We start from the raw sequence: 25,649 nt of genomic DNA on the forward strand, positions 1-25,649 counted from the left end.
TGCTAGCTTTAATTCCATTTCTTATTCTAATTGATAATGATTTAATTTTCATGTAATATTTGAATTTTTAAAGCTGAAAATAGTATGTTTTAATCCGTAATACTGTAGAAAAAATCCGTAATTTGGTCTTTAAGACATGGCATATCTATCAAAGTTTATTTTAGCTCATTTATTTAAATAAGAGAAACCCTATTCAATTTTAAATAAATGTTTATAAAAACTTCAGTAATAAATATATGACTCTATGAAATATCCATTTCCATTAAAATAATTATCATATCTTTAATAATATATATAATCCTTGTTCTGTCTGAATAAAAATGTTATTCCTTAATTAGGTAATTTTAGAAGAAATTAATTTGAACTAATTCTGTTAATGCTTACAGTAACTGAAAATATATTTTTAAAAGCCAAAATAATGGTTAATTACATTAATTTTATTAATTAATTGGTATTAATTACATTTTTTTTTCTTATCATCTTCAAGCTTTTTTATGAAAGTTCTAAGATTCAACCAAACTACCTAAGATTTTATATTCTTCTTGCATGAATGACTCAGAATAAACCTTTCATTCTGTTCTTCTTTTTCAAAACAATTAATTAATTTATTAAAAAAAGTTTGTATGTATTTGCCATGAGCAAATACTTTGTAAATGATAAAATTTTATAAATTATTATGTTTGTAAGCTAATATTTCATGATTTTTTGCTGTTTTGTAAATCATATACAGTAATCCAAATTCTTACTCATAAAACATCTTTTAGTTTATATATCAATATTTTTTATATGAATTGTTGGCTAAGTGTGATAATTTGGTTGTGTAATTATATATATTGATCATAAGCAAGTGCTTGAAAATTTATTTAAACTTTTTTTTTTGCCATAGATCAGAATATTTCATAAAATAAGATCCAGAATTTTAAAAATCAATTCTTCTTGAATTAATTTTTTATAACACTTGTATTCTCATCGTGGAATAAGAATTTTCTATCTAAGGCAGGTATGTTCTGTGTAATGCGCAACTTGAACTTTATGGTCATATTTAAAATAGAATAATAAACATTAGTTTACAATGAAGAATTTCATATTATTCACATAGGAGAACAAGGGGAAAAAATATTGAATACATTTATTATTTATCAAATGCTTTATGTAGAATTCATTCCAATACGACTTTTTTAGAAGTATCCCTCTGCCAGTTGTATATACTTGATGCAATAATTTTGAAACTGTCCTTTCATCATATTTAGAACAATCCCTACTTTTTTTAAGACAGTCCCTAATTAATAAAATCTATTACCCACAGTTTCAATTTCTGAAGGGGAGGGGATTTAAGAGAGTTTCAACTTGGCTTTATGAAAGGTGTATTATGTATTCAGGGTTTTATCATTCCTATTACTATTCAACAAGAAGGAAAACTTCAGCATGTGCACTATTAATAATGTATTCACCCATTAGTTAGATCAATAATGACTATTGTTATTTATTATAATGACTATTGTTAGTTGCCAAGTAAATGTGTAGAATTTTTTTTAAAAAAAATTGTAAATATGATAAAAATTGATTGTTGCATCAAAATGTATTTTAGCATCATATTTCAACAGCATCTAATTATAAATATATTTTCAAACTTTTTTTTTCTTTTTTTATATATAATGAAATTAATCTCATAGCCCATTTTTTTTTTATTTGAATAGCATTTTATTATTAATTTTTTGTTTGTAACTTGAAATTAAACACTTGTGTTATTTTCTATTTATAACAAATTATGATTCATAATGAACAGATTAATGGATGAATGATGATAGTAGTTGCTAAAATATAGGTGAATTATTATTCATACAAATCATTTTTGAGAAATTATTTTTTATACTTGATATTGTTTATTTATAAACATATCATATATTGTTTATTTTTAAACACTTTATATAAGATCTGTTAATTAGTGGTTCGAATTTTTCTTCCTTTTTGAGATGCATTTGTCAAATTATTTTTTTTATCTTCCATCAGCAAATTCCATGCTATGTTAGTTTTCGTCATATGTACTGCTTAATACATTTAAGTAATTCATTATTGGAATTACAAGTGTTTAGGAAAATGGGAGATTTTATGTGTATTGTAGTGTTTAACTAGCTCTTTGGAGGTTTTCTGTTTTCAACTATTTTATTACTTTTCTTTTCCTTTTAAATTTTGAAATATCTTTTATTCAATAATTCTGTATCTGAACAATATCCAATTTTAATAAAAAGCAAAGAATTCTTCCACCCTAATCACTTTGCTTAATGTTTCTACTTTCAATAAATTGGAAAATATACCATCTCAAAATTTTTTATTGTCCAAAATTTTTTAGTGTGTGTAATTTTTGAAATATTCTTCTTATCAATTTCATTCCATCTTCATTTTATGAATTTGTAGCCATTTTGCACTTTATTTTTTTCTGATTAAAAAACTATTTCTTTTAAAATTTAATTTAACATTTAATTTGCTAAAATCATGCTCAGTATTATTAGTTCATATTGTATGTTTTTCATTATGTTTTGTTTCTCAAAAGCAGATGTGCTTAATGATATACATAGAAAATTGAAAATTTTTTTTTGTTCTTATTCATAGAATATATATTGTAGAAATTTAAAACTTGTAATTTATTATTCTTCATGTCAACAAGCATTTTTTACTCTCATTTGTGTATTTAAAATTAAAAAAAAAAAAAAAAATGTAATTGAACTTGGAACAGTTACATTTCAGTTACTAAAAGTTTGCAAATTAGTAAGGATTTTGGAAAATAATTTGAATTGCTTGTTACTCAAATTGACATGAAAATTATTTTAATTTGCATTATGTATATATAAAAAAGATAAAGTTGTTTGCAGTTATAGATATTATTTGTAGTATTTACAAATTAAAATGCTATTTGCAAGTGCTAATCAATTTAATTAATTAATAATCAGTATAATAATCTCAATTTTAATAAAAGTAACATAAAAGCTGCTTAAGGGAATTTTAAGAGCATTTAAGTTAGATCTGAAAGAGATCATAAATATGACATAATTAAGAGTTCTTTTAAATGTGTCCGAATGAAATTTTACTGGTTTAACTTACAATTCATTATACAAAATTTTATTAAAAAAAGAAAAACAACTAGAAAAAAAAGTCATACAAGTATTAGGAGAAAGAAAGGCATCATCTGGTGCTTCAATTTGAATCTGACATTGATTTTGTGGATCAAAGGACCAGGTTAAGCCACTCGAGCTAATGCCATGTTTAATTTACATTTAAGTTTTAAAGTTTGCTTAAATTTTTGTGACAGGAGATTTATCATGTTTTGGATGGCAATTTGTATTTTATCAGGGGATTATTAGCAGATTAAGATTATTTTTAAGTTAGTATTTACTAACTTAAAAATAATCTTATTAATAAAATCAAGTTTTCCATATTTATGGAAAACTTGATTTTATTAATAACTCGCTAAGAGATCAAGTTTCATCTCTGAATGCTTCAATATATATATAGCAAGTTAGATCAGTTTAAATGAAAATCGGATAAACTGGAAACCAAAAGCATCACAAGCATCCAGTAAAATTCCGAAACTTCTTGCTGAACATCATTTTTAAACATACACACAGAACATTTTAAAATGTTTGCAAAAATTAAATTACAAATTTTTTTTTATCCATCTGAAAATAACATCTTTAATTCATGAATTGCAGAATTTATCTTATTTATTATATCATTCTCAGGTACATTATTTTTAAATAACATTTTATCTACATGTAAAATACTTGCAAATAATATTTTATTTATAACTTAGAATATCTGAAATAATGGCATTTAATATAGAAAAGTTTGGCTGTCTGTTGTAAGCCTGTTTTTTACTGAACAATTCTATAAGATTTTGAATAATGTCCAGATAATTTTGCAGCAATTAAAAAGAATTATGACTGAATATAATTTTTTTGAAGACACGGATTTCCTTAAATTTGGCTGGCATCTTGAGTAACTCTGTTATGCCTGTTTATATTTCAAAGAAAATACATTGACAGTATTATCATTTTTTATTTTTAAAAGCTGTGATATTTTTATACTAAATTACAATTTCAGATGGCTGTTTTGTGGTCATTAAAAATGTGATATTTTTAGCTTTAATTAAAATTATGAATTGCTTATTTCTACTTGATAATTACATGATTTCATTGGATTCCTGATGATTGTAGTCATTTTTAAATAAGTGTTTTATATACATCCACCTCTTAGTAGTATCTTTAACTTTTGTTGGATGTTTAGATGTTTTTGTTTGTATGGCATTTCAAATAAAAAGCAGTTTTTCTGAATTGTGTATACTATTATTTTTTTGGGACTCATTTTCCCTCTTGCAAAAAAACAAAAACAATCTGCAGTATGTATAATTAGGTTACCCATTTTTGGTGATTGCATAATGATTTGAAGTTGAAGAAATATTAAACTTGAAAAATTAGGCTTATTTTTACTTTTTTCTTCTTCTTATAATGGAATTTAGAAGAGAGATTTTTAAATTTCTGATTTCATTCATAAAGCTCTCAGATTATAGGTGAAACTATGCTGAATTGATAAAAACATTTCAGTTCCATTTTAGGAATTTGCTTTTGTAAAAACAAAAGCCCCCAGATTCTGAAAAAAAAATAAATCATACATGGAATCAAATGATGCATTGTGAAGCAAATTGAATAATATTAGCATTAAAAGGAGAGAGGGGGGATACCAATTTTTTTACACTCACGCAATACTGCCAGTACCATCAAATAATATAATAGAAGGCTTGTTAAAATATTTAAGGAATGCTTCAATGTTTCATGCTAATATGTGATATGATAAACTGTTTTGAAAGACAAATTTTTGCAAGCTGCATGTATTAGATAAAGATAGTATAAAAAATAATTAAAAAATCATTTTTTTAAAAGCATTATTATTAGAAAAAATTTTTTGGTGTTTTTAAATGCTTAAATAAATATAGTTGACAATTTTATTTGTTTAGCATGACTTAATTATTATAATTACCCTTAATATTTACAATTAAATAATATACATATAGTTTTGAAATAAAATAATTTAATGTAAAAAAGTGGATAAATTGTCTATGTTAATTTCTTTAAAAAAGCAGTAATTTAGGACCATTTTCTTAGATTTATTATCATTGAGCATGTGTAAATGAATGAACTAAAATAATATGAAGTGTTGATGAACAGTATGATAACTGATAAATTTAAATTGCTGCTAATATATTACAAAAAAAAAAATATTTGCAACTTTTTATTCTGATTTTAAATGTATTAAAACAGATTTGTGGCAGTTTGCTTCTTATTTTTGTTTTTTGGTTTTTTTTTAAAATGAATTTTTTTAGTTATTATTAATAGATAATTCTTAATAATTGCTTTACTTTTTGCCTACACACTTCAAAAGTTTTGAAGTAAAATCTACATTTTTTTGCCTCACTTTTTTAGTTTTACAATATTAGTAATGCACCTTAAATTTTTATACTTTTAATGTAGCAAACTTTGGAAAGGGAATTATTACCATTTCAGTAAAGTGTATTTTCTTTGTCATTTTAATATTTTATTTCCAATGTTTTAAAGTATGAATGCACTTAATTTAGATTTCTGTAAAAGAAAAAGTTCATAAAACTTAAGAATTGTTAGTAATATTTAATCCTTCTTTGAGTACACAAATATTAAAAGGAAAATTCTGTTGCTATTGTCAGAAATAGGGATTTGATGAGCTGTTAGAAAAGAAAGGATAGAGTTTGTGGAAATAAGTTTTAAATTAATGCATTAACATCTAAATTATGAGTAAGCAGAATCTGTATTTTAAGATGAAGATTTTAGCTAAGGAACTGGAAATTGTTTCCTTCCTTGCTTTTTTTCAAATCATTGAAATAAATGTAAGAAATTATTCATTTGACTTTGGAATAACCTATTCTGTGATTCCCATATCAGCAGTAAACCTTTCATTATGAATTTTATGGTTTAGTAGGATGTGAAAGAAATACTATCCACATGCTAATTTGAGAGCCTAAAAATAAGTATTGCGAAGGAAAGAAAGTCAATTATTACAGAATCTGTATTACCTGCAAATAAAGATTAATAGAAGAAAAATTGTGTACACAAAACAGCAGCATTTAATTTTTATTTTTGTCATTACTTCCTTTAAAGAAACTTCAGAGAAAATACAAAGATTTGCATCATGTTGCATTGTGTGATTTACTAATGTCCATTTAGCTACATATATAGAATTTAGTGTATTATAATACTCTTTAAATCTGTCAAAATTCTCTGATCTAATGGTTAGTTATTTATCAGCTTTATTTTTAATGTTACTTCAGAATCATCTTATTATACATTGCATTTAATTATTTAGTAAAAATAAGCCTCATGCAAAAGAAAAAAAAAAAAAGGTTAATTCCACAATGTGCTGAGGTGAATTCTAATTTTGTGTTTTTCAATACAAAATAAATAAATAAATAAAAAAGAAATATTAAAAGTTGTCATTCCTGCTACTAAAGAATTTTTAATTCCATATTATAAGTATTTTTTACTGTGATGCTTTCATATTATTATAATATCTGAAATATTTTAATTGGTTTAATTTATTAAAGTGTTTTTATTATGTTAGTTGCATACTAACATTTTTATGATATTATAGTATACCCTGTATAACCATTTATGATATTATAGTATATATTCTTATAACAATACATATTCCTAATACTGAAAGAGATAAGAGATTGTATCCAAATAATTTAAACTTGAAATATTTTAATTTTGGATTATTTTGTAAAATTATATTTTTGTAAATATTTTTTTTTTCTTCTGGGAAAAAATTTATGCGGACCACTTCAAATTTTTTTCTTTTATATGTAGGCATTTTCTTTCAACAGATTTGCTAGGTTAGCAATATTTATAGGAAATATTTGATCATTTATACTATTCCCCATTTGTTTAAAATATTTCATAATATGGAATATAAAAAAATATTGACTTGAATTATGAATATGTGTAAGGTATCTTAAAATTATGATCTTTTTCTAGAATTCTGATTACAATATAATTCATTTTTGAATAGTCTGGACTTGAATTTATATGAATATTAATGTCATACCTGATGCAAAAAATTTTAAAGAAACTATAAATATTTATATAAACCTATTTTTGATATTTTTCCTTGAGTGTTCACGAATACTAAATTATTAATGAATAAAAACAATATATATACATATAAATCCATTTATATATTAATATGATAAATATATATAAATCCATTTTTATATTAATATAATAAATATATATAAGTCCATTTTTATATTAATATAATAAATATATATAAATCCATTTATATACTAAAAATAATGGATTAAAAAATTTATTAATTATGGAATATATGACTATAAAATTAATTACTGATCTCTAAATCTGTTTAAAAGTCTTAAAATAGTAGCTAGTGTAGTTTGTTTTATGCCAAAAATCTTTTGCAACGTGCCAACTTCCGGCTTATTACTGTAGTACTAATTAACATCATTTTAAAGAAGAATTCAAAATTATTTTACTGTTGTTTGCATCCTTCTTCTGTTTTTTTGTAATAAGAAATTGTATTTTCATCTTTCATTTACGTGATATGAGATTATTGTAAAGTAAATAATTCTTATACGTAAATTTATTGCAATTAATTAATGTTGAAATTCAATTTTATGGGAAAAAATTAATATTTACAAGAGTTCTTTCAGTTATTATGCATTATATTTTACATTGTTATTAAAAAGATTTTATAAACTCAAATTCTAACAAATGCAATCGATTTAAAAAGAAAACAAGAAAACAAAATGCTTTGGATGTTCTTTTCTTTTTAAGGCTTTGTTTCATTTGAATGTGCAATGATTTTCAACTGGTGATTCTTACAATTTAAAATATATTGTTTTGATTTTGACCATTCCCACTATTTCTATCATGTTTCTCAAAATTATTTTTATTATTATGTCATCCAAATCATTCTTTGCAAGTTTTATTCTATATATAGCATCTTTAAAGTATTCCTGGATTTAATAATTTGTATACATTATTCATTTAAAATCTGTAAAAGAAAAGGGCAGAATCAATTTTATGCACCCAATATTCATTCATAATGTTCATTTTAAAGAAATGTAGCGGGAATGATTACATTCTTTACTTTTATTCTTAAGATTCTTAGATTCATAAACTTTTAATGACTATACAGCCTGTGGTGAGGGGAAATATTCTTTTATTCAAAAATAATGAGTCTAGATACTTTAATTAAATCTGCATTACATATTGTGAACATAATGAACATACTGTGAATAATTAATCTTTCTATTATTTTTTTTAAGATAAAAAGTAAATTTGCTATGCTATTTCCAAAAATAAACTTAATAAGAATGTTCTAAACCTTGATTGTGGAATTACCCTTGACTGAGATTTTGCTTTTTTTCTTCTCTTTTTTCATGTTTCTTTAGGATTAGTTTATGAAGAGCTCCAGACTTTCAAACCGCCCGAATTAGAATAAAGAGGACAGTTGAGCTGATCCCATTTCATTTGTTTCATCTCTTTATCCTCAAAGTGTTGTGCCTTTGACTGCCGGGGCGGTTGAGAACCCCAGAATGTGCCTGTGTGACTTGTCTGCTTTGCAAGAACAGCATTATTAATTTTGAAGCGATGCTTTTTATGCAAAGTGATTCCAAATTTGTGCTCTCTTGGTTAATTTTCCCCCCCTTATTAGTGTAGGGTTTGTATTTAAATTAAAACTGGAATCGATGATCTGTTAAATTTGGAAATTAATAGTGTAAATATAGTTACTAAAGCATCGTTTTGGTATGTTTGAATGACATGTTGATAAGTGTTCCTGTATCAGTTGTAAATAAGATTTAGTTAAATATGCAATGATTTTCTTAATTCAATGTTTGGGGGTTTTATAATTGTGCTGTCCTTTTCTTGTGGTTGTCTTTTTTATAGAAATGATTGATTATAGTAATATATGAAAGGTTGCTAGACAAAGTGTTAGCATATTTTGTATTAAATGTTTTGATGTTGGCATTAAAGTGAAAAATGTTATGGAAATTTGCTTTTAAAATTATGAAACGAAAACTTACTATTGAGAAAAAAAGATTCATATATTGATTTCCTGCATTTAATCTTTTTTGATAAAATCTGGAACAGTGTCAAACCTAAATGGCAAAAAAAAAAAAAAAAAAAATGTAGAACATTTTATTCTCCTGGCTGCAGAATTTTATTTACTTTCTCTTAAATAAATTTGTTTTCAGTATTTCCAATTGAACTTGATAAAAGGAAAACCTAACATTAAAGTATTATTTTAAAATATTTTTCAGAATTCTTACTTTAATTTGACATGTAAATGACTAAATGTTTAGTTTTGTATAGAATTACAATCTGAAATTTCTATATTAGCTTTGACACTTTGGCTGAAAGTTTTAACTTTACTTGATATTTATAGAGTCAGTATACAGGAAATTCTGAAAATGAATGGTAGTGGATTTGAGAAGGTTTGATTAAAATAAAAAGTTCGTTCTATGAAAACTCATGATTATTATTTAAAGTTATGCATGTTTTATAAATTATGTATATTATATTAATTTTAGTTTTTTTAACATTAGCAAATAGATAAAAAAATTTTAGTTTGATTCATAGTATTTATAATTTTAATGTATAATAATAGTATTTTTGAGTCAATTTTTTTAGAAGCCAGATTTTAAAATTCCGCTTAATGAATATTGATATTGCATTTTAATTTTAATCAAATAATTATAGATTTTTTAATGATTATATATACATATTGTGATGAAGATTTGTTATTTATAATGCATATTAGTCTTTCATTGTGTTGATTTTACTTATTTCATCTTCAGTTTTTTTTTTAAAAAATTGAAATTGATATCCCAAGTAAAAATAAAATACCAGTCCAACAAATATGTTACAAAATGCTTTCATTAATCAGCAGTGATGTTACATAGAAGTTTTGTTTGATTTTAAGATATATTAGATCTTTTTTTTTTTGTTAAGTTTATTATTACTATTCTATTTTCTTCAATTTTATTTCTGTTGACACATTTGTGTTTTCAATTTACATTTAGTAATTTTGTATTGTTCTGAAATTATTACAAACATTAACATTTAAATTTCACATCGTATAATATTCTGTAAGTCTAAGGAAAATAATCTGCATTATATTTTTATTTGAATCTTTCGGGGATATTCTCTAGTTAAATTTTAAAGCTTGGATCACATAAATATATAAATCTGATTTGCAATATTTGCCATGACCAGTAAGCATCTATTTTGTATGAAAAAAAATGATAAAGTATCTTTCAGTTTGTGACTTTTTATTCTGCTTGTGTAATGCAAATAATTTTAAAAATGGACATAATTCTGAAAATTTTATTTTAAATGAATGATTATTTGAGAAAATACGGGATCTTTTGTTTAATGCAGCTGGGAGATTTATTCTCATTAAAATTGATTCACTAAAATTAGTTCTTTTAGTATGCTTCTGAAGACAATAGAATGGAAAAAATATGCTGTAAAAGTAATTTTTATTTTCTGTTTGCATTGTACTGAAATATTAACTGATGGAATTCTTCTTCATGAATTCATTTAAATAACTTTCTTTTTCTTCATTGTGTATTGTTAGAACTTAATAAATATTAATTTTTGCTTAAAAATTATTTCTAAAATGTTTACCATGATTTGTTTACTGTTGAATGACATGACAAACGTGAATAATTTTCCTGAATTTATACATTAAATTATTTGTACAACCATGAATATGTTGCTTCATTATAGAAGCTTCTATATGTCTGTTAGCAATATGTCTTTAGCAATAATGTAACTAAACCAAAGTAACTAGTGAATAATGACTATTTATGCTTATAAATTTTAATGTATTTTTTATATGACTCGGATGTATGAATATCTTGTGAAATTTTATGGAATACTATTTTGAGATGTTTGGAAAACTGTTGATAATTGTGTAGATTTATCAGAAATTTGTTGCTTTAATCATTTTTTGATTAAAAAATGTATGTTAAAAGTATATGGGTGTTTATTGTTAAATATAAAACAGTTAACTTATTTGATTATACTGATATTATAAAATAATAACTATATATGTTATTTTTTTTAATCACTGATCTCGTTAAATTTTTCTTGTCATTTATTTTTTCGATAAATTAATGTATCATCTAGAATTTTTTATTTAAATTTTAGTGCTAGATTGAAAATTAAAATATATTAAGAGAAATTTAAATTTCTTTTAATACATTTTAATTATTGTGTTTAGTATGAAATAAAAATTATTTGATATTCTTACATTTCCATGTTTCAAGTTTTAAAGAAAACAATTGGAAACTTCGAAATTCTAGATGAAAAGGTGTTTTAAGTTTGCTTGAATATAGAACTTTTAGAAAAATTAATGCAAGATTTTTCAGTGTAAAATAAAAATGAAAATACCATATATGCCATAAAATAAGGACATATATGGATTTTTCTAAATCATGAATGGCTTTCATTAAAACATGAACTATTTTGTTGTACTTTCTTTTTTTTTAAGTTAAAATTATAGATGCATGTATTTCAGTAATTTTTAAAAAAAATCAATTTAAAATCTTTAATTATAAAGAATACAGATGATCATGTCATGGATTTGTTTTGCTGGATTTTTTTTATAGGAAATTTGCTTATTTTTTAATTAATGTGATGTGGTGTGAATAATGTGTCCATTGACCAATCTGTGTTGGAAAATGTTATTATTACCCTGGCCATGTCAAGAGTTTTCTGTTGTATTCATCATGTAGCTTCTCATATGATTCATCATTTAGTCATTATATGTTTTTGTGTGTGGTTTGCTTTTTAAGTAGTGGAATTTATTTTTTACTAACTAATTTATCCCTTGGGAGAATATTTTATATAAGTTTTAACAAAGTATCAATCGTAGTTTATTTTTTATGAAATCTTTTTTTTTATTAGCTTTAATATGATTGGTTGTAATCAGTGTTTATATTTTTTAAAAAAGAGAATTAATCTGCTTATATAGTTGATTGAAATATGTACTCATAATTATTTTGTATCTTGCTCTATTAGTACCATGATTTAAAACTTTGGAATTTGTTTTTTTCCAATTCATTTGAATTTGTGTTGTGTTTGTTATGTCTGTAAGCTGCTTCATTGACATTGGTTGTAAAATCTCTTGTGCCAAATGTTATATTTCCGTCTATTCTGTGTTTTATAAGATGCAAATATATTACTTTCTATTTTTCTTTGATTATGCTCTGAAATGACAAGTGCTTTTTTAACCCTCCTGCCCGAGTTGCTCAAAAAGTACAAACAATAAAAGCAATGTACTTTATGTCAGTACAAATACTCTTAATTTTTTAATGTCTTTTTTTAATGGAATATATGCTTTGTGAGTATTCAAACACAATAATATTATATGATTTTCCTTCTCTGTGTCCTGTAGTCAGAGTAAAAGAGTAAAGTTTTTCTGATTTTTTAAAAAAATTATAGTTCATTAAATTTTTTTTTTGTCAAAAATTTTTAAAAACCATTTTTTTTTTTTTTTTAGAATAATACAAAAGTGTGTTGCTTAGTTTGTAAGAAACTTTTCAAAATTAGAAATTAAAGAATCACAGATACTGCTTAAATATTTCAGTGATATTGTGTTTAGTGAAAATAATGAAAGAAGTAGACTAAGAAGGTGTTTGAAACTTTAAACTAATAAGTATTTCCCCGCACTTCCATTTTGTAATAGTTAATTAATATTTTACCATGAGCTAATCAATATTTGCCAGTCAGTATTTGGGATTTAATGTCTTCTCTTTAGATTGCTATTATAATCCAGTTTTACTGATATTTACTTACTATAAATTGAATGTTGCTGATTTCCTCTTTAGATTTTTCCTCTATGTAAAATTGTTGCTACAAGATGGTAAAATTTAAAAGCTAAGTTATTTAAATAAAACTTGAAACTCTGGTCATTATTTATCATGCTGAACTGAAGGCAGAGCCATGGAAACTTGGTTCGGATGTCCCAACTTTGGAATAAGATGATTTATAGTTGTTCAAGGTCAAATGTCCACCTGTTGAGATACAGATAATAAGAAAAGCAGAGCGTAACCAATGTTCAAAATTAATGGTTTATCTAAAAAATCTTTGAATTGCTTCAAAGTGGGATTATAAATCTTGTTAAACTGAACAGAAAATTGAGATTGCAACACTGAGCTGCACTTTTTTGTATCTCATTAGTTTTCCTTCCAGGATCTAATTATTATGTTTAAAACTAAAGCACTTTTCATAAAGGACGTAAAACTAATTATTGTCTATTAAACCCGAGAGCTGACTTTTGGAAATATTTTATTAAATAATAATGGATATCTATTTCTTCTGGTTTGGTTTTTTGCTATTACATTGACCTAATGGATTATGTCGTGTTGGAGAGTTCATTTTTGATTGATTTGTTTACTACCTAACAACAAAAATTAAGTTAAATTTTTTTTTTCCTTAAGTTTCATTTAATATATCTCAGTTTAAAACCAAACATCAAAATTTGATGCTGTATTTACATTCTCTGAAAGTGATAATTTATTTCAAACTTTGATAGTTTCATGTGCAATTGCTTTTATAATGTGTATTCATTTGAACTGAAATACTTAAACAGAACTTCTCATTGACTTATACAGTTAAACGTTGCTTTTTGAAAAGATATTCACATATTTTTTAAAAATATTGTATGCTAAGCAGTATTATTATTATTATATTTAATGATTTTAAATAATATAAAGATTCAATTGAAATGTAAATCATATAAAACCCTCTGGATTCTTTACTTTTTTATCAGAAACATTATATCATTTAAATGGTAAAGTCCATATTATTTATGAGGAAACATCATTATTTGTTGATTGTTATACTGAAGATCATTTTAAAGAAAGAAGCAGTGGGATGGTTCTATTTCTGTGCTGTTTGAATTATTTCAAATCACACTGAGGATATGCATTAGTATATTAGTCATTACATAAGATGTTACAGTTAGTAAAAATTGCCAAAATCAATATGAATAGATGCATGTAAAGTGGAGAATGAAGATAAAAATTAAGTTTACTTGTGAAAGTATTGCAATACTGAATGCATTCACCAGTTGTATTTATAAAAATGCTTAAAGGCTTTTGGAAGATTAAAAAAATGTTTTATTTTTAGATGCAGCCCATACATAAAAAGTGAAGGCACCATTTATACGTTGTTTATATTTATGCATCGTTTCGTCATAACCTCCATTTATTTGTTATAATTGTAAAATTTTTAGTTGTACGATTCAAATTATATTTCTGATATGTCTTTTTTCGCCTTTCTAATATTTACAAGATTTCTGACCCATTCATTTTTTCATCGTTCCTTTTAGGGAAGGCAGGGGGGGGGATAGGTATTCTTGACTTCAGAATTATTTACAGTTGATGAGTTATTTGAATTCTCTGGAGCTAATTTAAGTGAAGAAAGGAAGTTAATCTACTTTCTTTAAACGCTTAGTGGAATCCATTGGAGAACTTCGAGCTTATTTTGTTTGTCAAAATACTGGCGAAGAAAACATTGAAGTATTTAATTCAATACACTATATTGCACTTGATACTTGAAGACTGTGCATCTGATGAGATTAAATTTTTTAAAAATGCTACCTGCATTCTTCTAAACCATGCAAATAATAAATGTCTAAATAGTATTCAAAATATGCAATAAAGGTATGATTTTTCTTATTTTTATGATAATTACTTATTTATCTTTAAGATATAACTATTGTTTTTAATACTGTTTAGTAATATGCTACTAATATATTGAATAGTTTAAAATTGTCTCTTTTAAATGAATTTGCATTAATAGTACTAAATTTATTTTTTTTAATTTAAAATTTTTTTAATAATATTATCAAAGTTATTGAATAAGTTTTCGAATATATGATTTTTCATTTATATGTCGTTTAATGTTAGTCTCTACAAAGACGTTTAAATTGTGCTTTACTGCATTTTACTGCTATTAAAAATTATTTCAGGGGAATTTTGATTGTTCCAAAATAATGGATTTTTGTTTTGTTTTTGAAAATCGTTAAAATTTAATTAATCAGTTGTGATAGTCTTAGTATTTTATAAAAATTGTCTAAGGACATTTCAGAAATCAACTGCTATTTGTTTATTCTAATTCGCAGATAATTTCTGAGAAAAATGTAAGTAGATGATAAAAAATTCGAATTTTTAAAATTTAATGTTTTATTGAATGCAATATCTGCTGTTAATAATTACAATGCATTTAATTCAGCCACTTAGCATAATAAAGAATAACTTGTACTCTAAAATCAATTCTTTGAAACACTCGTGAATTCAATGTCCGTAGTGTTTTATTTATACGTGCCTATATTTTCTCTCATTTTATCTCATTTAAAGTCAGTCAATCGTTTAATTTTTGTAAAAATAGACGAAAATTTTAAGTTTCTGATTCCTGTAATCCATTATCTGTCTTTCTTTAATAATGGAGCCAATAAACGCAAATTCATTGTCACCTGACAAGAGTAATTGCGCATGTCATTTAAATTTTATTGCGCATTGTTCTGCTGTGGGATGCGACGTCCTGTTCCTGTGCAATACGTGGTGAATTCCAAAATTGACGCGGTGCATGTCTCGTGTCTTGAAACATAATGTAATTTTAACCCATATGATCTACCGATTATACCGTTTATTGTAGAGTTACGCACAGTTTGATTTTTTTTCTTTATTATTTCTGAGGCTGAAGTTCTTATCTTTTATCCAAATAGCTTGTCATTCGGAGCTTGGGGATTTTATTTTGTCGGAATCTTTTTTTCCTTTCTCTCTGTTTTTGCTGTTGAATCACGACGCGATAAGAGAAATTTACTTCTTCTATGCGCATGCGTTGAGATTGTATAGCTATTTGCTCCTGTAAATAATAACAGAAACCTTAATTGTAGAACTGTAATGAAATTGTTATGAATAAAATTATTGTTGCTATTTTCATTTTTTGAATGCTTTTGATTTTTTTTCTTCCACTTCAATTTCTCTTTCCATTTTTTGAATGTACACACTCAATGTTTTTTTGATTTTTTCCCCCCGTAATGATAATTTATATAATGTTATTTTTCCAGTTAGAAAAAAATTTAAGTTTTTTTAAAAAAATTATTATTTTAAGTTATAGTTAGGTAAATGTAAAGGTTGAGAAGGTTATTGTATTTCCTACCTTTCGCCTCTTTAAGATTTCGAGTTGTTGAATAAATATGCTTAGATAGAATGTCTACTAATCGTGGCTCAATAGCTGATTTATAAATTGTTAGAGATAAGAAATGCTTCAGATTTAAAAATTGTTCTAAATGGCGTAAAGAATTATGTTTTCTCATGTTTTGGCCCACTATATGTGCTGATGAAAAACATTACAAAATTTTCATACAAACGCTTTATCTAATTCTAATGCTATAATTTTAAATTAAAAAAAATCTCATTCTTTTACAACCAGAAATTGAAGCAGTTACTGAAGCTTCTATATTCATTTTTTAGAATATCTCATTGGCCGTTTAAAGGAAAATCTGCCAGACAAGGGGTGGCATTGGCTGGAGGCGGTCGTTGATTGATTTGAGACGGCAGAATTCAAAGTATAATACTTTGGTTGATTTTAGCCGCTGAAGAATTGAAACGTTTTTTTAAACGTTGGTAAAGCAAGAATATTTTATTAAATATGATTTTCAGGGCTGGTGAACTGAACAAATATTTATATTTCAGCAGTACAGTTTTTGTCTCTAACAACATAAAATGAAAAATTTTACATCATTTTTTCAAAGTTTTCTCCGATTGGAAGTACATAGTTGTCTGGAACAGTTTTTATCAGTCAATAAATGTATCTTTGAAAAAATTATGATGTCTAAATTTCATACAGTCCTTTAGTTTTAATGAATGGTATGCAATGAAATATTCTTGACTCTCCAACTTTTAAAATAAAATAACGTTTTAATCTTCTGCGACCGAATCTGACCAAGTTATGAAGTTTTGATTGTCACTATTTTAAGGCAATCAACAATTTCATAATTTTATGTTAATCTTGGGGAGAACGAACGATGATTGATTTATCTGCTTAGAGTCAAAGAAATAATCTAAAATATAAGATAGAAATATTCAAATTTTCATAATTCACTCAATCATAGTGTTATAGTGTGGATTTTTTTTTTTTTTTAAATGTTAATGTCTCAAGAATATTTTACAAAATGTGGTATATATAATGGAGGATCTATAAAAACGATTAAAATTTGTCATCTATCAGAACATTTATTGACAAACTGCATAAAATAGTATTCTTTACTTTACTTATACCATTTTTCCTATTAAAGATACATGCCTGTTACTATCTGTTTAGAAATTAGAAGTTGAAACCCTATTAGAATTGATATCCTGTGTACATATATATACAATGTTTACCTTAAACACTTCAGAATTATTGAATTAATCATATAAATATTTTAAAAATTCACAGAAACTTTTTTCTTGCATTTAACTTTTTTTAAAAAATATCATGTTTCATGTTTGTTTCATTTCTTACAGACACGTGCTGAAAATTATATTGCTATAGGTTTAGTTTGCAACAAGAGTTAACTTCACATTTTAATTTGAGCTTTCGTCTCCATGATGGCAACATGATGATGGAAGCTAGATTTTTTCCATGCACGACTAATGAGCTCGTGCAGGTTAAATTATATTTTTGAGTGAAATAAATTGTTGGAAAATATGCTTAAAATATTTTTTTTAAATAGAAATTTAATTTATGTATTAAAAAATTGGCATCGTTGAAAAAATAATTTTCTTTTATATTTGAAGATCTTTTTCGTGCTGTAATATCTTCGGACGTTATTGCGGAAAAGCTTCAGAATTTCCCTTAATTTTTAATCAATTAAAATTATGTTTAAAATTTCAAAATAAGGCTAGGAGATGCACATTTTCATCCTGCAAAGTATATATGTGTTAAGTTTGGCAGATCTAGGCAAACGGTCTAGTCTACAGAGTGCCAATGCACGCATGCACGTACGCAAGCCGGCGTCCTAGCCTAGGGGTAGCGCGTCTTCCACGTGATCTGGGAGTCTCGGGTTGGAGTCCTGATTCAGGCAAGGTTGTTCTTTACCCTGTGTTCTATCTGTGAAGTATGTGTGAAAGAGCCCCCCCCCCCAGTAAAAACGGGTTGTGCAAGCGAGTGTGTGAATGTCATCTTCATATGAGTTAGAAGTCAGACTTCTGCCCTCGGGTGCTCAGTGGCCTTTACCCTCAGAAGTTACTGCACCTCAATTCGGCTGAAATCGCTGACTGCATCAGCGGGCTGGTCTATGGCAAGTGTCGTAACAAAAATAGTAACACGCACGCATGCACACATTTTTATTATGAGTAAAGATGACAATTTTATTCAGACGTTTTAGTTTCTCGAAATACGAAACAAAAATGCCACTATAGTATTATGACATATTTTAAAAGAACTTAAATGTTATATCCCTATTAAAAACAAGAGCATTTATTTGTTCATTCCTTTGTTCCAGAAAAGTTAGAATGCATATATTAGAACAGTAGAAAATGGAATCCACTGATCTCTAAAATCAAAAGGAGATGATGTAATTTTTCTCTTTGATGTTTGATTCAATAGATTTTTTAACTATATAACAGTTTATCCTTTATATAAATTTAAGGATAAAGTTTATTGAAAATATCGATTTCCAATAACAAGTTATTCAAAATAACTAAGAATTAACCTTGTACCAAATAAAACAGTTTCGCACTTAAAGTACTTTTCTTGCTCGCGTTTATTCTTACAAAAATGGTTTAAATAAAATTTTTAGATAAATGATAAAGAATGTTTTCTGCAACACCGGTTCGTAGTTGAAATAGCGGAAAGACGAAACTAAAAAAATATGATTTGGCATAAAATTATTTTTAAAATGATTGTATCCTGTGCAATAATTCAAAGAAGAATTCAAATTAATAAAAGAATTTTCCCAGTAGAATAAATAATTAAGAAATCGCTTTTAGAATTTTTAAAAAAATGTAATAAATTTAACCGGAAAGTCTTTGTAGCTGATTTTAAAAACGAATAATTGAAATCATCATGTCTTGATAATACTTCCAAATTGATTTGTCAGTTATTATCTTTGGCTTAACTGTATCCGTTGTTGATTTCTGTATTTAATGATTTTTATAACACTCAACGTGCAAAAAGAATGCTAGTTTTAAGTGTTACCATATTAATCCTTACGGTACATTTGACATATCAGAACGTTCCGTATTTGCTTGAATTTACGTTTTCATTTTTTTTTTTTTTTGTAATTCTAATTAGCTTATGTTATCTCAATATCATGCGACAATACAAATTCTGAATAATAAGAAATAAATGAATTCTTACGTAAAAGCTTCTGTCTTCACATGTTCAAAAAATTAAATGCGCTTCAGATACAAAAGTCGTTTCAAGTAAATGTGTAGTCAAAGGGTTAAAAAAAGACTTTTTTTTTTTTTTAGAATTTAAATTATTAGTTAGTTATAAAGAAATCTAATATATATTCTGGTCGTATGGGAATCATTAAAATGTCCACATTTTGCTTCAAAAGTTTATATGAAGAAAAAATACCATCTCAAATTAAATTCTAAAAGTTTATCAAAATTATTTTCACTGAAAATAAAATTCAAAATCTAAATTTTTGAATTTTTATTGGAGTTAAAACATGGATTATATGCATTAATTGGCTCTGAAATTATTTAGAAAAATATTTTATGATTTCAATTATTTAATTATAAATATAATTAAAATTTTCAGGAAGATTTTTTTTTAGTGAGCACCTATTACCTTAGAAGTAACTATGTGCCACTGTGAATTCTCTTTTGGCTTGTTTTACTTTGCCTTGTAAAGCGTTTTGAATGATGTTGGCATGATGTTTGACTACGTGATCAGCGACATTATCTTGTTATAATGAAACTGCTTTGAGTCAAACGATTCTTATTGACCCCTTAAAAAAAAAAAAACAACAACAACAAAAAAAAAAAAACTAAAGCTAATGTGCCAACAGCTCTTGTATTCAAAATGTCTTTCTCTTGCAGGTTTGATCCACAAGGAGGTGAACATGTTCGAACCAAAATTACGACTGTTCTACGCCGGCATATCGGGAGTAGCGCAGGATATGCAGTCCAGAATGATCCTGGAACAGTACGTGCCTGTTTCCAAGAACAGATGACAGTGGTTTTAATCGAGCAAGCCCGAATTGAGACCCACCCTAGTGAACGATTCTGTGACAGTGGCTGTAATCAGCACACTGTTGTTGCAAGAACAACTTCATTTCGTCTGTCGAAATGCAGAGACTAATGGCCTTCACTGTCAAACTCCATTGCACTAACTGTTCTGTAATTTCTAAAATGCCAGTGGCAACGAATTTGAAGCCTCTGCAGTTGATGCAGTCTTTTTTTCAGACTTCTGGCGGCGTATTTCACAAGCTGGATATCATAACAACTATTCATTTGTTGTAAACAAATCAAATCAGGCAAATATTTTATCAGACCATTGAAAAGAAATTTCCGTGCATAAACATATTTAATAATTACGCAGCTGTGTGTTATAGTTCCAATAAAAGTAAATAAAGTACAAAGCTCGACCAAGAAGTAGGGCACAATCCATTGTAGCTCAGCAATGATTAGTGCTAGATAAATGAAATTTTGTAAATAGAAGCATTGGTTCGTTGAAAACGTCATTCAATATTTTATCCATTTGTTTCACTGCACCGCAACTATCTTCGTTTCAATGAACACATTGTAAAATTGTTTAGGTTGGGCAAGATATTAATTTTCCGCCATCCCAATTTCAGCTTTGTCACATAAGTATTGCTTTTCATGCATGTATGTCTTCAGTCTTTCAAACAGATCGAAATCCGATGACTCGAGGTCGGTGTTATATATGGCATCATTCCATTTGGCCAGTTTTCTGAAAGATCAGATGTCTAGCATGTGGGCTTGCGTTATCAAGAAACCACCCAACCCTTTTTTTTGTCTGTTACATGTAACCCTGACATCTTTATTTGTAGCTTATTCAAGGACTAATATTATTGCATTTTTGTTATGGCCGCCCTTCTTGCAGCTTATTCAAGGGCAAACAGTATTGTTTTTTGGTTATGGCCGTCTTGCTTGCAGCTTATTCAAGGGCGAACATTATTGCCTTTTGGTTATGACCGTCCTGCTTACAGTTTATTTAAGGGCGAACATATTGCTTTTTGGTTATGGCCGTCCTGCTTAATGAAGCTTGAATACGTCCATGAGAAATCGCTTCTTGTATGTATAGGTGTAGGTAGGTGTATTTCTGTCAGTTTGTTACGTCCCCAAGCGTGTTGCAGTTAAATAAACTAATTTACATTTAAATAAAATAGGAAGATGCAAAATGTCTCTGGTCAGAAATTGCTTGCAGGATTTCGATCTTGGTACAGTGGCGTAGGAGTATGTTACGTTGAGATCATCCATGGTGGTTTACCTACAATAAAAAGAAATAAAAATTATATGTAGGGGAATCAGCAAAATATCATTGATCTTGCTTTCAAAGTTTTGTTTCACTAATACTTACCATTGCTGAGTTACAGAGGATTGAGCATTTCTTTTTGACCGATTTATGTATAATTATTTGAAAACTATAATTTTTGGAAATAAAGTTGTAATCTTACGAATTGATCGTGTAATTTTCCTGAAAAAAGAATTAATATCTTTGAAGAGATTTTTTTGATAACCATATTTGCTAAACTAAGAATTGATTCCATAATAATTCAATAAATTGTGATTTGCAAGATAAAAACTTTTCTAATAACTTTTAAGTCATTGTCATGCAGTTTTCACCAACATACAGCTTTCAACTTAATTTCTTCTTTTTTAACTTATTCTGTTGGTTTGGTGACTTAACTAAACGAAAAATGAACAAAATGGCTCAGTTTTTTAGAATAATTCAGAAACGAAATATGCAAGTATTTATATTAATTTAACCAATCAAAAGCTGTTGCTGACGTTAACTAACGTTTCAATTGGCCAATCTCACTTTTCTATAAAGTTTGAGGCTAATTCGAACACTTCCGCCTTCTGAGTCGCATTTATGATTGGTTGAGAACTTTATTCTTGACACTGGAAGCATCAAGAATTGCTTTTTATATCTAATGCCTTAGATTCAGGTTTGATAATTTCTCAATTTTAGATAAAACATTTAGTTTAGAATATGTTCTTAGAGAACATGCTTTTAGTTTATATATAATTTAGTTACTGAATTGAATCATTTGCGAATTGAATGTTGTTGTTTAGAATAGAAATAAGCCAGCGTCGTTCTATGCAATTTTTAAAATAGTGACGCTGGAACCGTATCCTGATGAATCTGTGATTATTCATACTGTCTGTCGTAAATTATAGTTTCAAATTACTGTTTTTGATAATTTGAATTTTTGATGTCCCTCTTTCTTGTGCAATAAAATATTTCTTTAACTAGATTCTCTCATGAAGTTAATATGTGTTGATGTTTTTACTATTGCATACATTTTCATATCATAAAATAACCTGCGGTTATTTTTTCTTAAATGCATACTCATTTTTATTTTTTTACGATGAGCTTTGGCAACTTTGTTGCAAAAGCTGGAAGCCTGAATTAAGTAAGTTTCTGGCAGACGATTTTTTTTATTAATTAAAGCAAATTTGGAATATAATTTGAAACATCAAAATAATAATTTAAAACATGTATATATAATATAAAAGATGTATAATTTATGAAATATTTTTGGAATTATTAAATTTTTTAAGTCTATTAATAACAAGCGCTTTCAAGTCATATAGTTTTTAATTCAACCAGAAGTTAATTTTAGTTGAAAGTTAATATTGTATACTTTATTTTTCGTAATATTTTTAAACTTCAATAATAAATTAAGTTTCAATAAATTTACATTTATTCCTATTCAAGTTTTTTTAAAGATAAAATTTAAGCAAAAGAATTAAATTCAAAAAAAAAAAAATTGTTAATTATTTTCAGTACAACAATATATTTAATATCTTCATTTAAAATGATAGTTTGGAAAATATACTCACTGAAAGTTATGCCGTATGAATTGTCAGATGAAAATTTTAATTTACAAAACATTGAATATAAATAATGTTCATATCTTAATAAATATGTATGCAAATAAAATCAGATCATTTTTATATGTGTATGAATATAAAGTCATTTAGAGGTTTTGCTTTTATTTCTTTTGTAGAATTCAAAACGATGATGACATAATATTGTTTATTTTCAGCATAACTCACAAATTAAATATAATGTTATGCTCTTATTCTAATTGAACAAGAATCGTGATAGCGGTTAATTTCTGACAAGGCAACAGACTAGGGCCTTGAGGACGCTTCAGACAGGTCAATTGGAAAGATGCTATTTTTAAAATAAAAAATTTTTAACGAAATTACAAATTATGGGAATTTTATTCCGATAATATGAAAATTTTATCATTATTTTCTTGATTCGTCTCTATTTCATTAAATATACTTAATCATTGTAGTATTTATGAACATGAAGCATCTGCTTAAAAAATAATGGGCAAAACCGTGAATTTCGCACAGTCATAGAATATGATAAATATATAAAAAAAATATGCAGTTTTCAAAAGTACTAAAAGAAAAAAAAATTAACCTAAATTAAATAATTAACAAGTTGCTAAGTTAAAAATATGTTAAAATGTAAAAGTAATTTACTATTAGCTTATCTTTGAAAATTATTAAAAGGGGGGAGGGGCTGAAAATGTTCAGTGCTTAGGTCTGTAAAGTATTACCTCCCCCCTCCCCTTTATTGGATAGAACGAATTCGGGTAATTGAATAAAGTTCAGGAATTGTGTAAAAATTATACCAATTAGAGAATTCAATTCACGAAATTTAGTTTATCATTACAAAACAAAAATATTTCTTTCTTCTTAAAAACAAAGTGCTACTTATAAGATTTTGTTTTTTTACCTTATGGTAATTTAAAAGAAATTTAGAAAAGACTATGATGACTTGAAAGTGTTAAATATGCATATCTGAGTTATTTAGTTATTAGCTGCTTTGTATATTAAAATGCGTTTTTCAACTACTATTTACTTCTTGTAATGCAGTTAAATTTACTTTTCAGTAAATGTGTGATTATATTTTCTAACTATTTATTATAATACTTTTTAATATGCATTCTGTCAAAGTGGGATTCAAAAGAAGAAAGTGCCGATTTTTTATACATGTTTCTAAGTCTTAGAGGATTTCAGATTACAATAGAGATTTCAGTGATTAATAATTCATAAAAAATACGCATAATTTCGGTTTATTGAATAATTTAAGCGAGGTAAAATATCAGAGGTAATAATATAATTAGGAATTATAATTACGATAATTATGAGCAAATAAATGACATATTATCAAAATATATTCTCAGTATTCAAAATACCACAGCAGTTAACAGATTGTTTTTTGTAAGTAACAAAGGCCGATAAAGAAAGTTGAAAGTATTCACTTCCCCTGGGTACGATTTGCCAAGGAAAAAATACCCATGCAATTAAAAGCCTTGACATAAAAGACCTAGAAAAAAAATTAATTAAATCTACGATTGCAAATTTCAAGTTATCATTAGAGTGCATTATTATTTTTAAGTCATTATGTGTCTTAATTAATTTAAGTCTTTAACCAGTTTAAACCGGTTTGCAACAATCACGAGACTTCTCTATCGGTCTCTCTCTCTCTCTCTCTCTCTCTATATATATATATATATATATATATATATATATATATATTTAAACTTTCATTTTCAAGTTTTCTAGATGGCAAACAAAGTTTTGGAGCTCGACCGATTTTGAGATGAAATAACAGCTATGATGCCATAGTTCTACGTCAACCTTTTAAAAACGCATCTGCTGTCAAAGAAACATATGTAATAATAAAGTAATACTGAAAAAAAAAGTCAACCTTTTTAAAACGCATCTACTTTCAAAGAAGCATTCATAATAATAATACAATACTGGTAAAAGCAGGTAAAAAAATAGATGCGATTAAAAGATGATGATGAAAATTGCTATTTATACTTTATTTATTGTCTTCGCGATTTCGAGCTTCAATATTTCTTGCCAACGTGATTTCGAGCTTCAATATTCATTGCCTACGCGATTTCGAGCTCCAATATTCATTGCCTACTCGATTTCGAGCTTCAAAACCTCACAACCAAAACAACATCATGTTCTCACATGATAATAAAACTTATTTTTTTGAAGTCAACCACACATCTTTGTAGCATTCCTTTAATAGCATTATTACCGCAGATTATCTTAGAATAAATTTAATCAGAATTTCTTAATCTGTCGGAGAAAATCTTTCCAAATTTGTCCTGACATCCAATAGCGTCGCTCCAAATAAATATTCATAACCTCATGCAAGTGAGTCTGAAGAGCCGAAACACGAGTTTGGCTGCAATCAAGTTGAATAAGTGATGTGACGCGGATAAACTCTTTAATTTATTATGCTCTTTAAATCGGTTTTGAAAGCGCCAAACGAGCATGAAGCGACTCGCCAAGCATTATT

The 25,649-nt window shown here is 26.4% G+C and overlaps 1 protein-coding gene across 2 annotated transcripts in view; it reads left to right on the top strand.

The window, feature by feature from the left end:
• Window positions 1-22,558, top strand: part of LOC129957396 (mitogen-activated protein kinase 14-like) — a 45,752-nt gene extending 23,194 nt beyond the window's left edge. Inside the window, exon 12 of one of the 2 annotated variants that reach the window (XM_056069697.1) lies at window positions 20,156-22,558. In XM_056069697.1, coding sequence (XP_055925672.1) covers window positions 20,156-20,289 — 134 coding nt within the window. In that variant the 3' untranslated portion in view covers window positions 20,290-22,558. Of the gene's footprint in view, window positions 1-8,494; window positions 11,195-20,155 lie in introns of those variants that run through there. The other variant, XM_056069698.1, reaches the window with a different exon arrangement.
• The last annotated feature ends 3,091 nt before the right edge of the window (window positions 22,559-25,649 follow it).

Source organism: Argiope bruennichi, chromosome 11 (genome assembly GCF_947563725.1).
Source record: "Argiope bruennichi chromosome 11, qqArgBrue1.1, whole genome shotgun sequence".
Taxonomy (NCBI): Eukaryota; Metazoa; Arthropoda; class Arachnida; order Araneae; family Araneidae; genus Argiope; species Argiope bruennichi.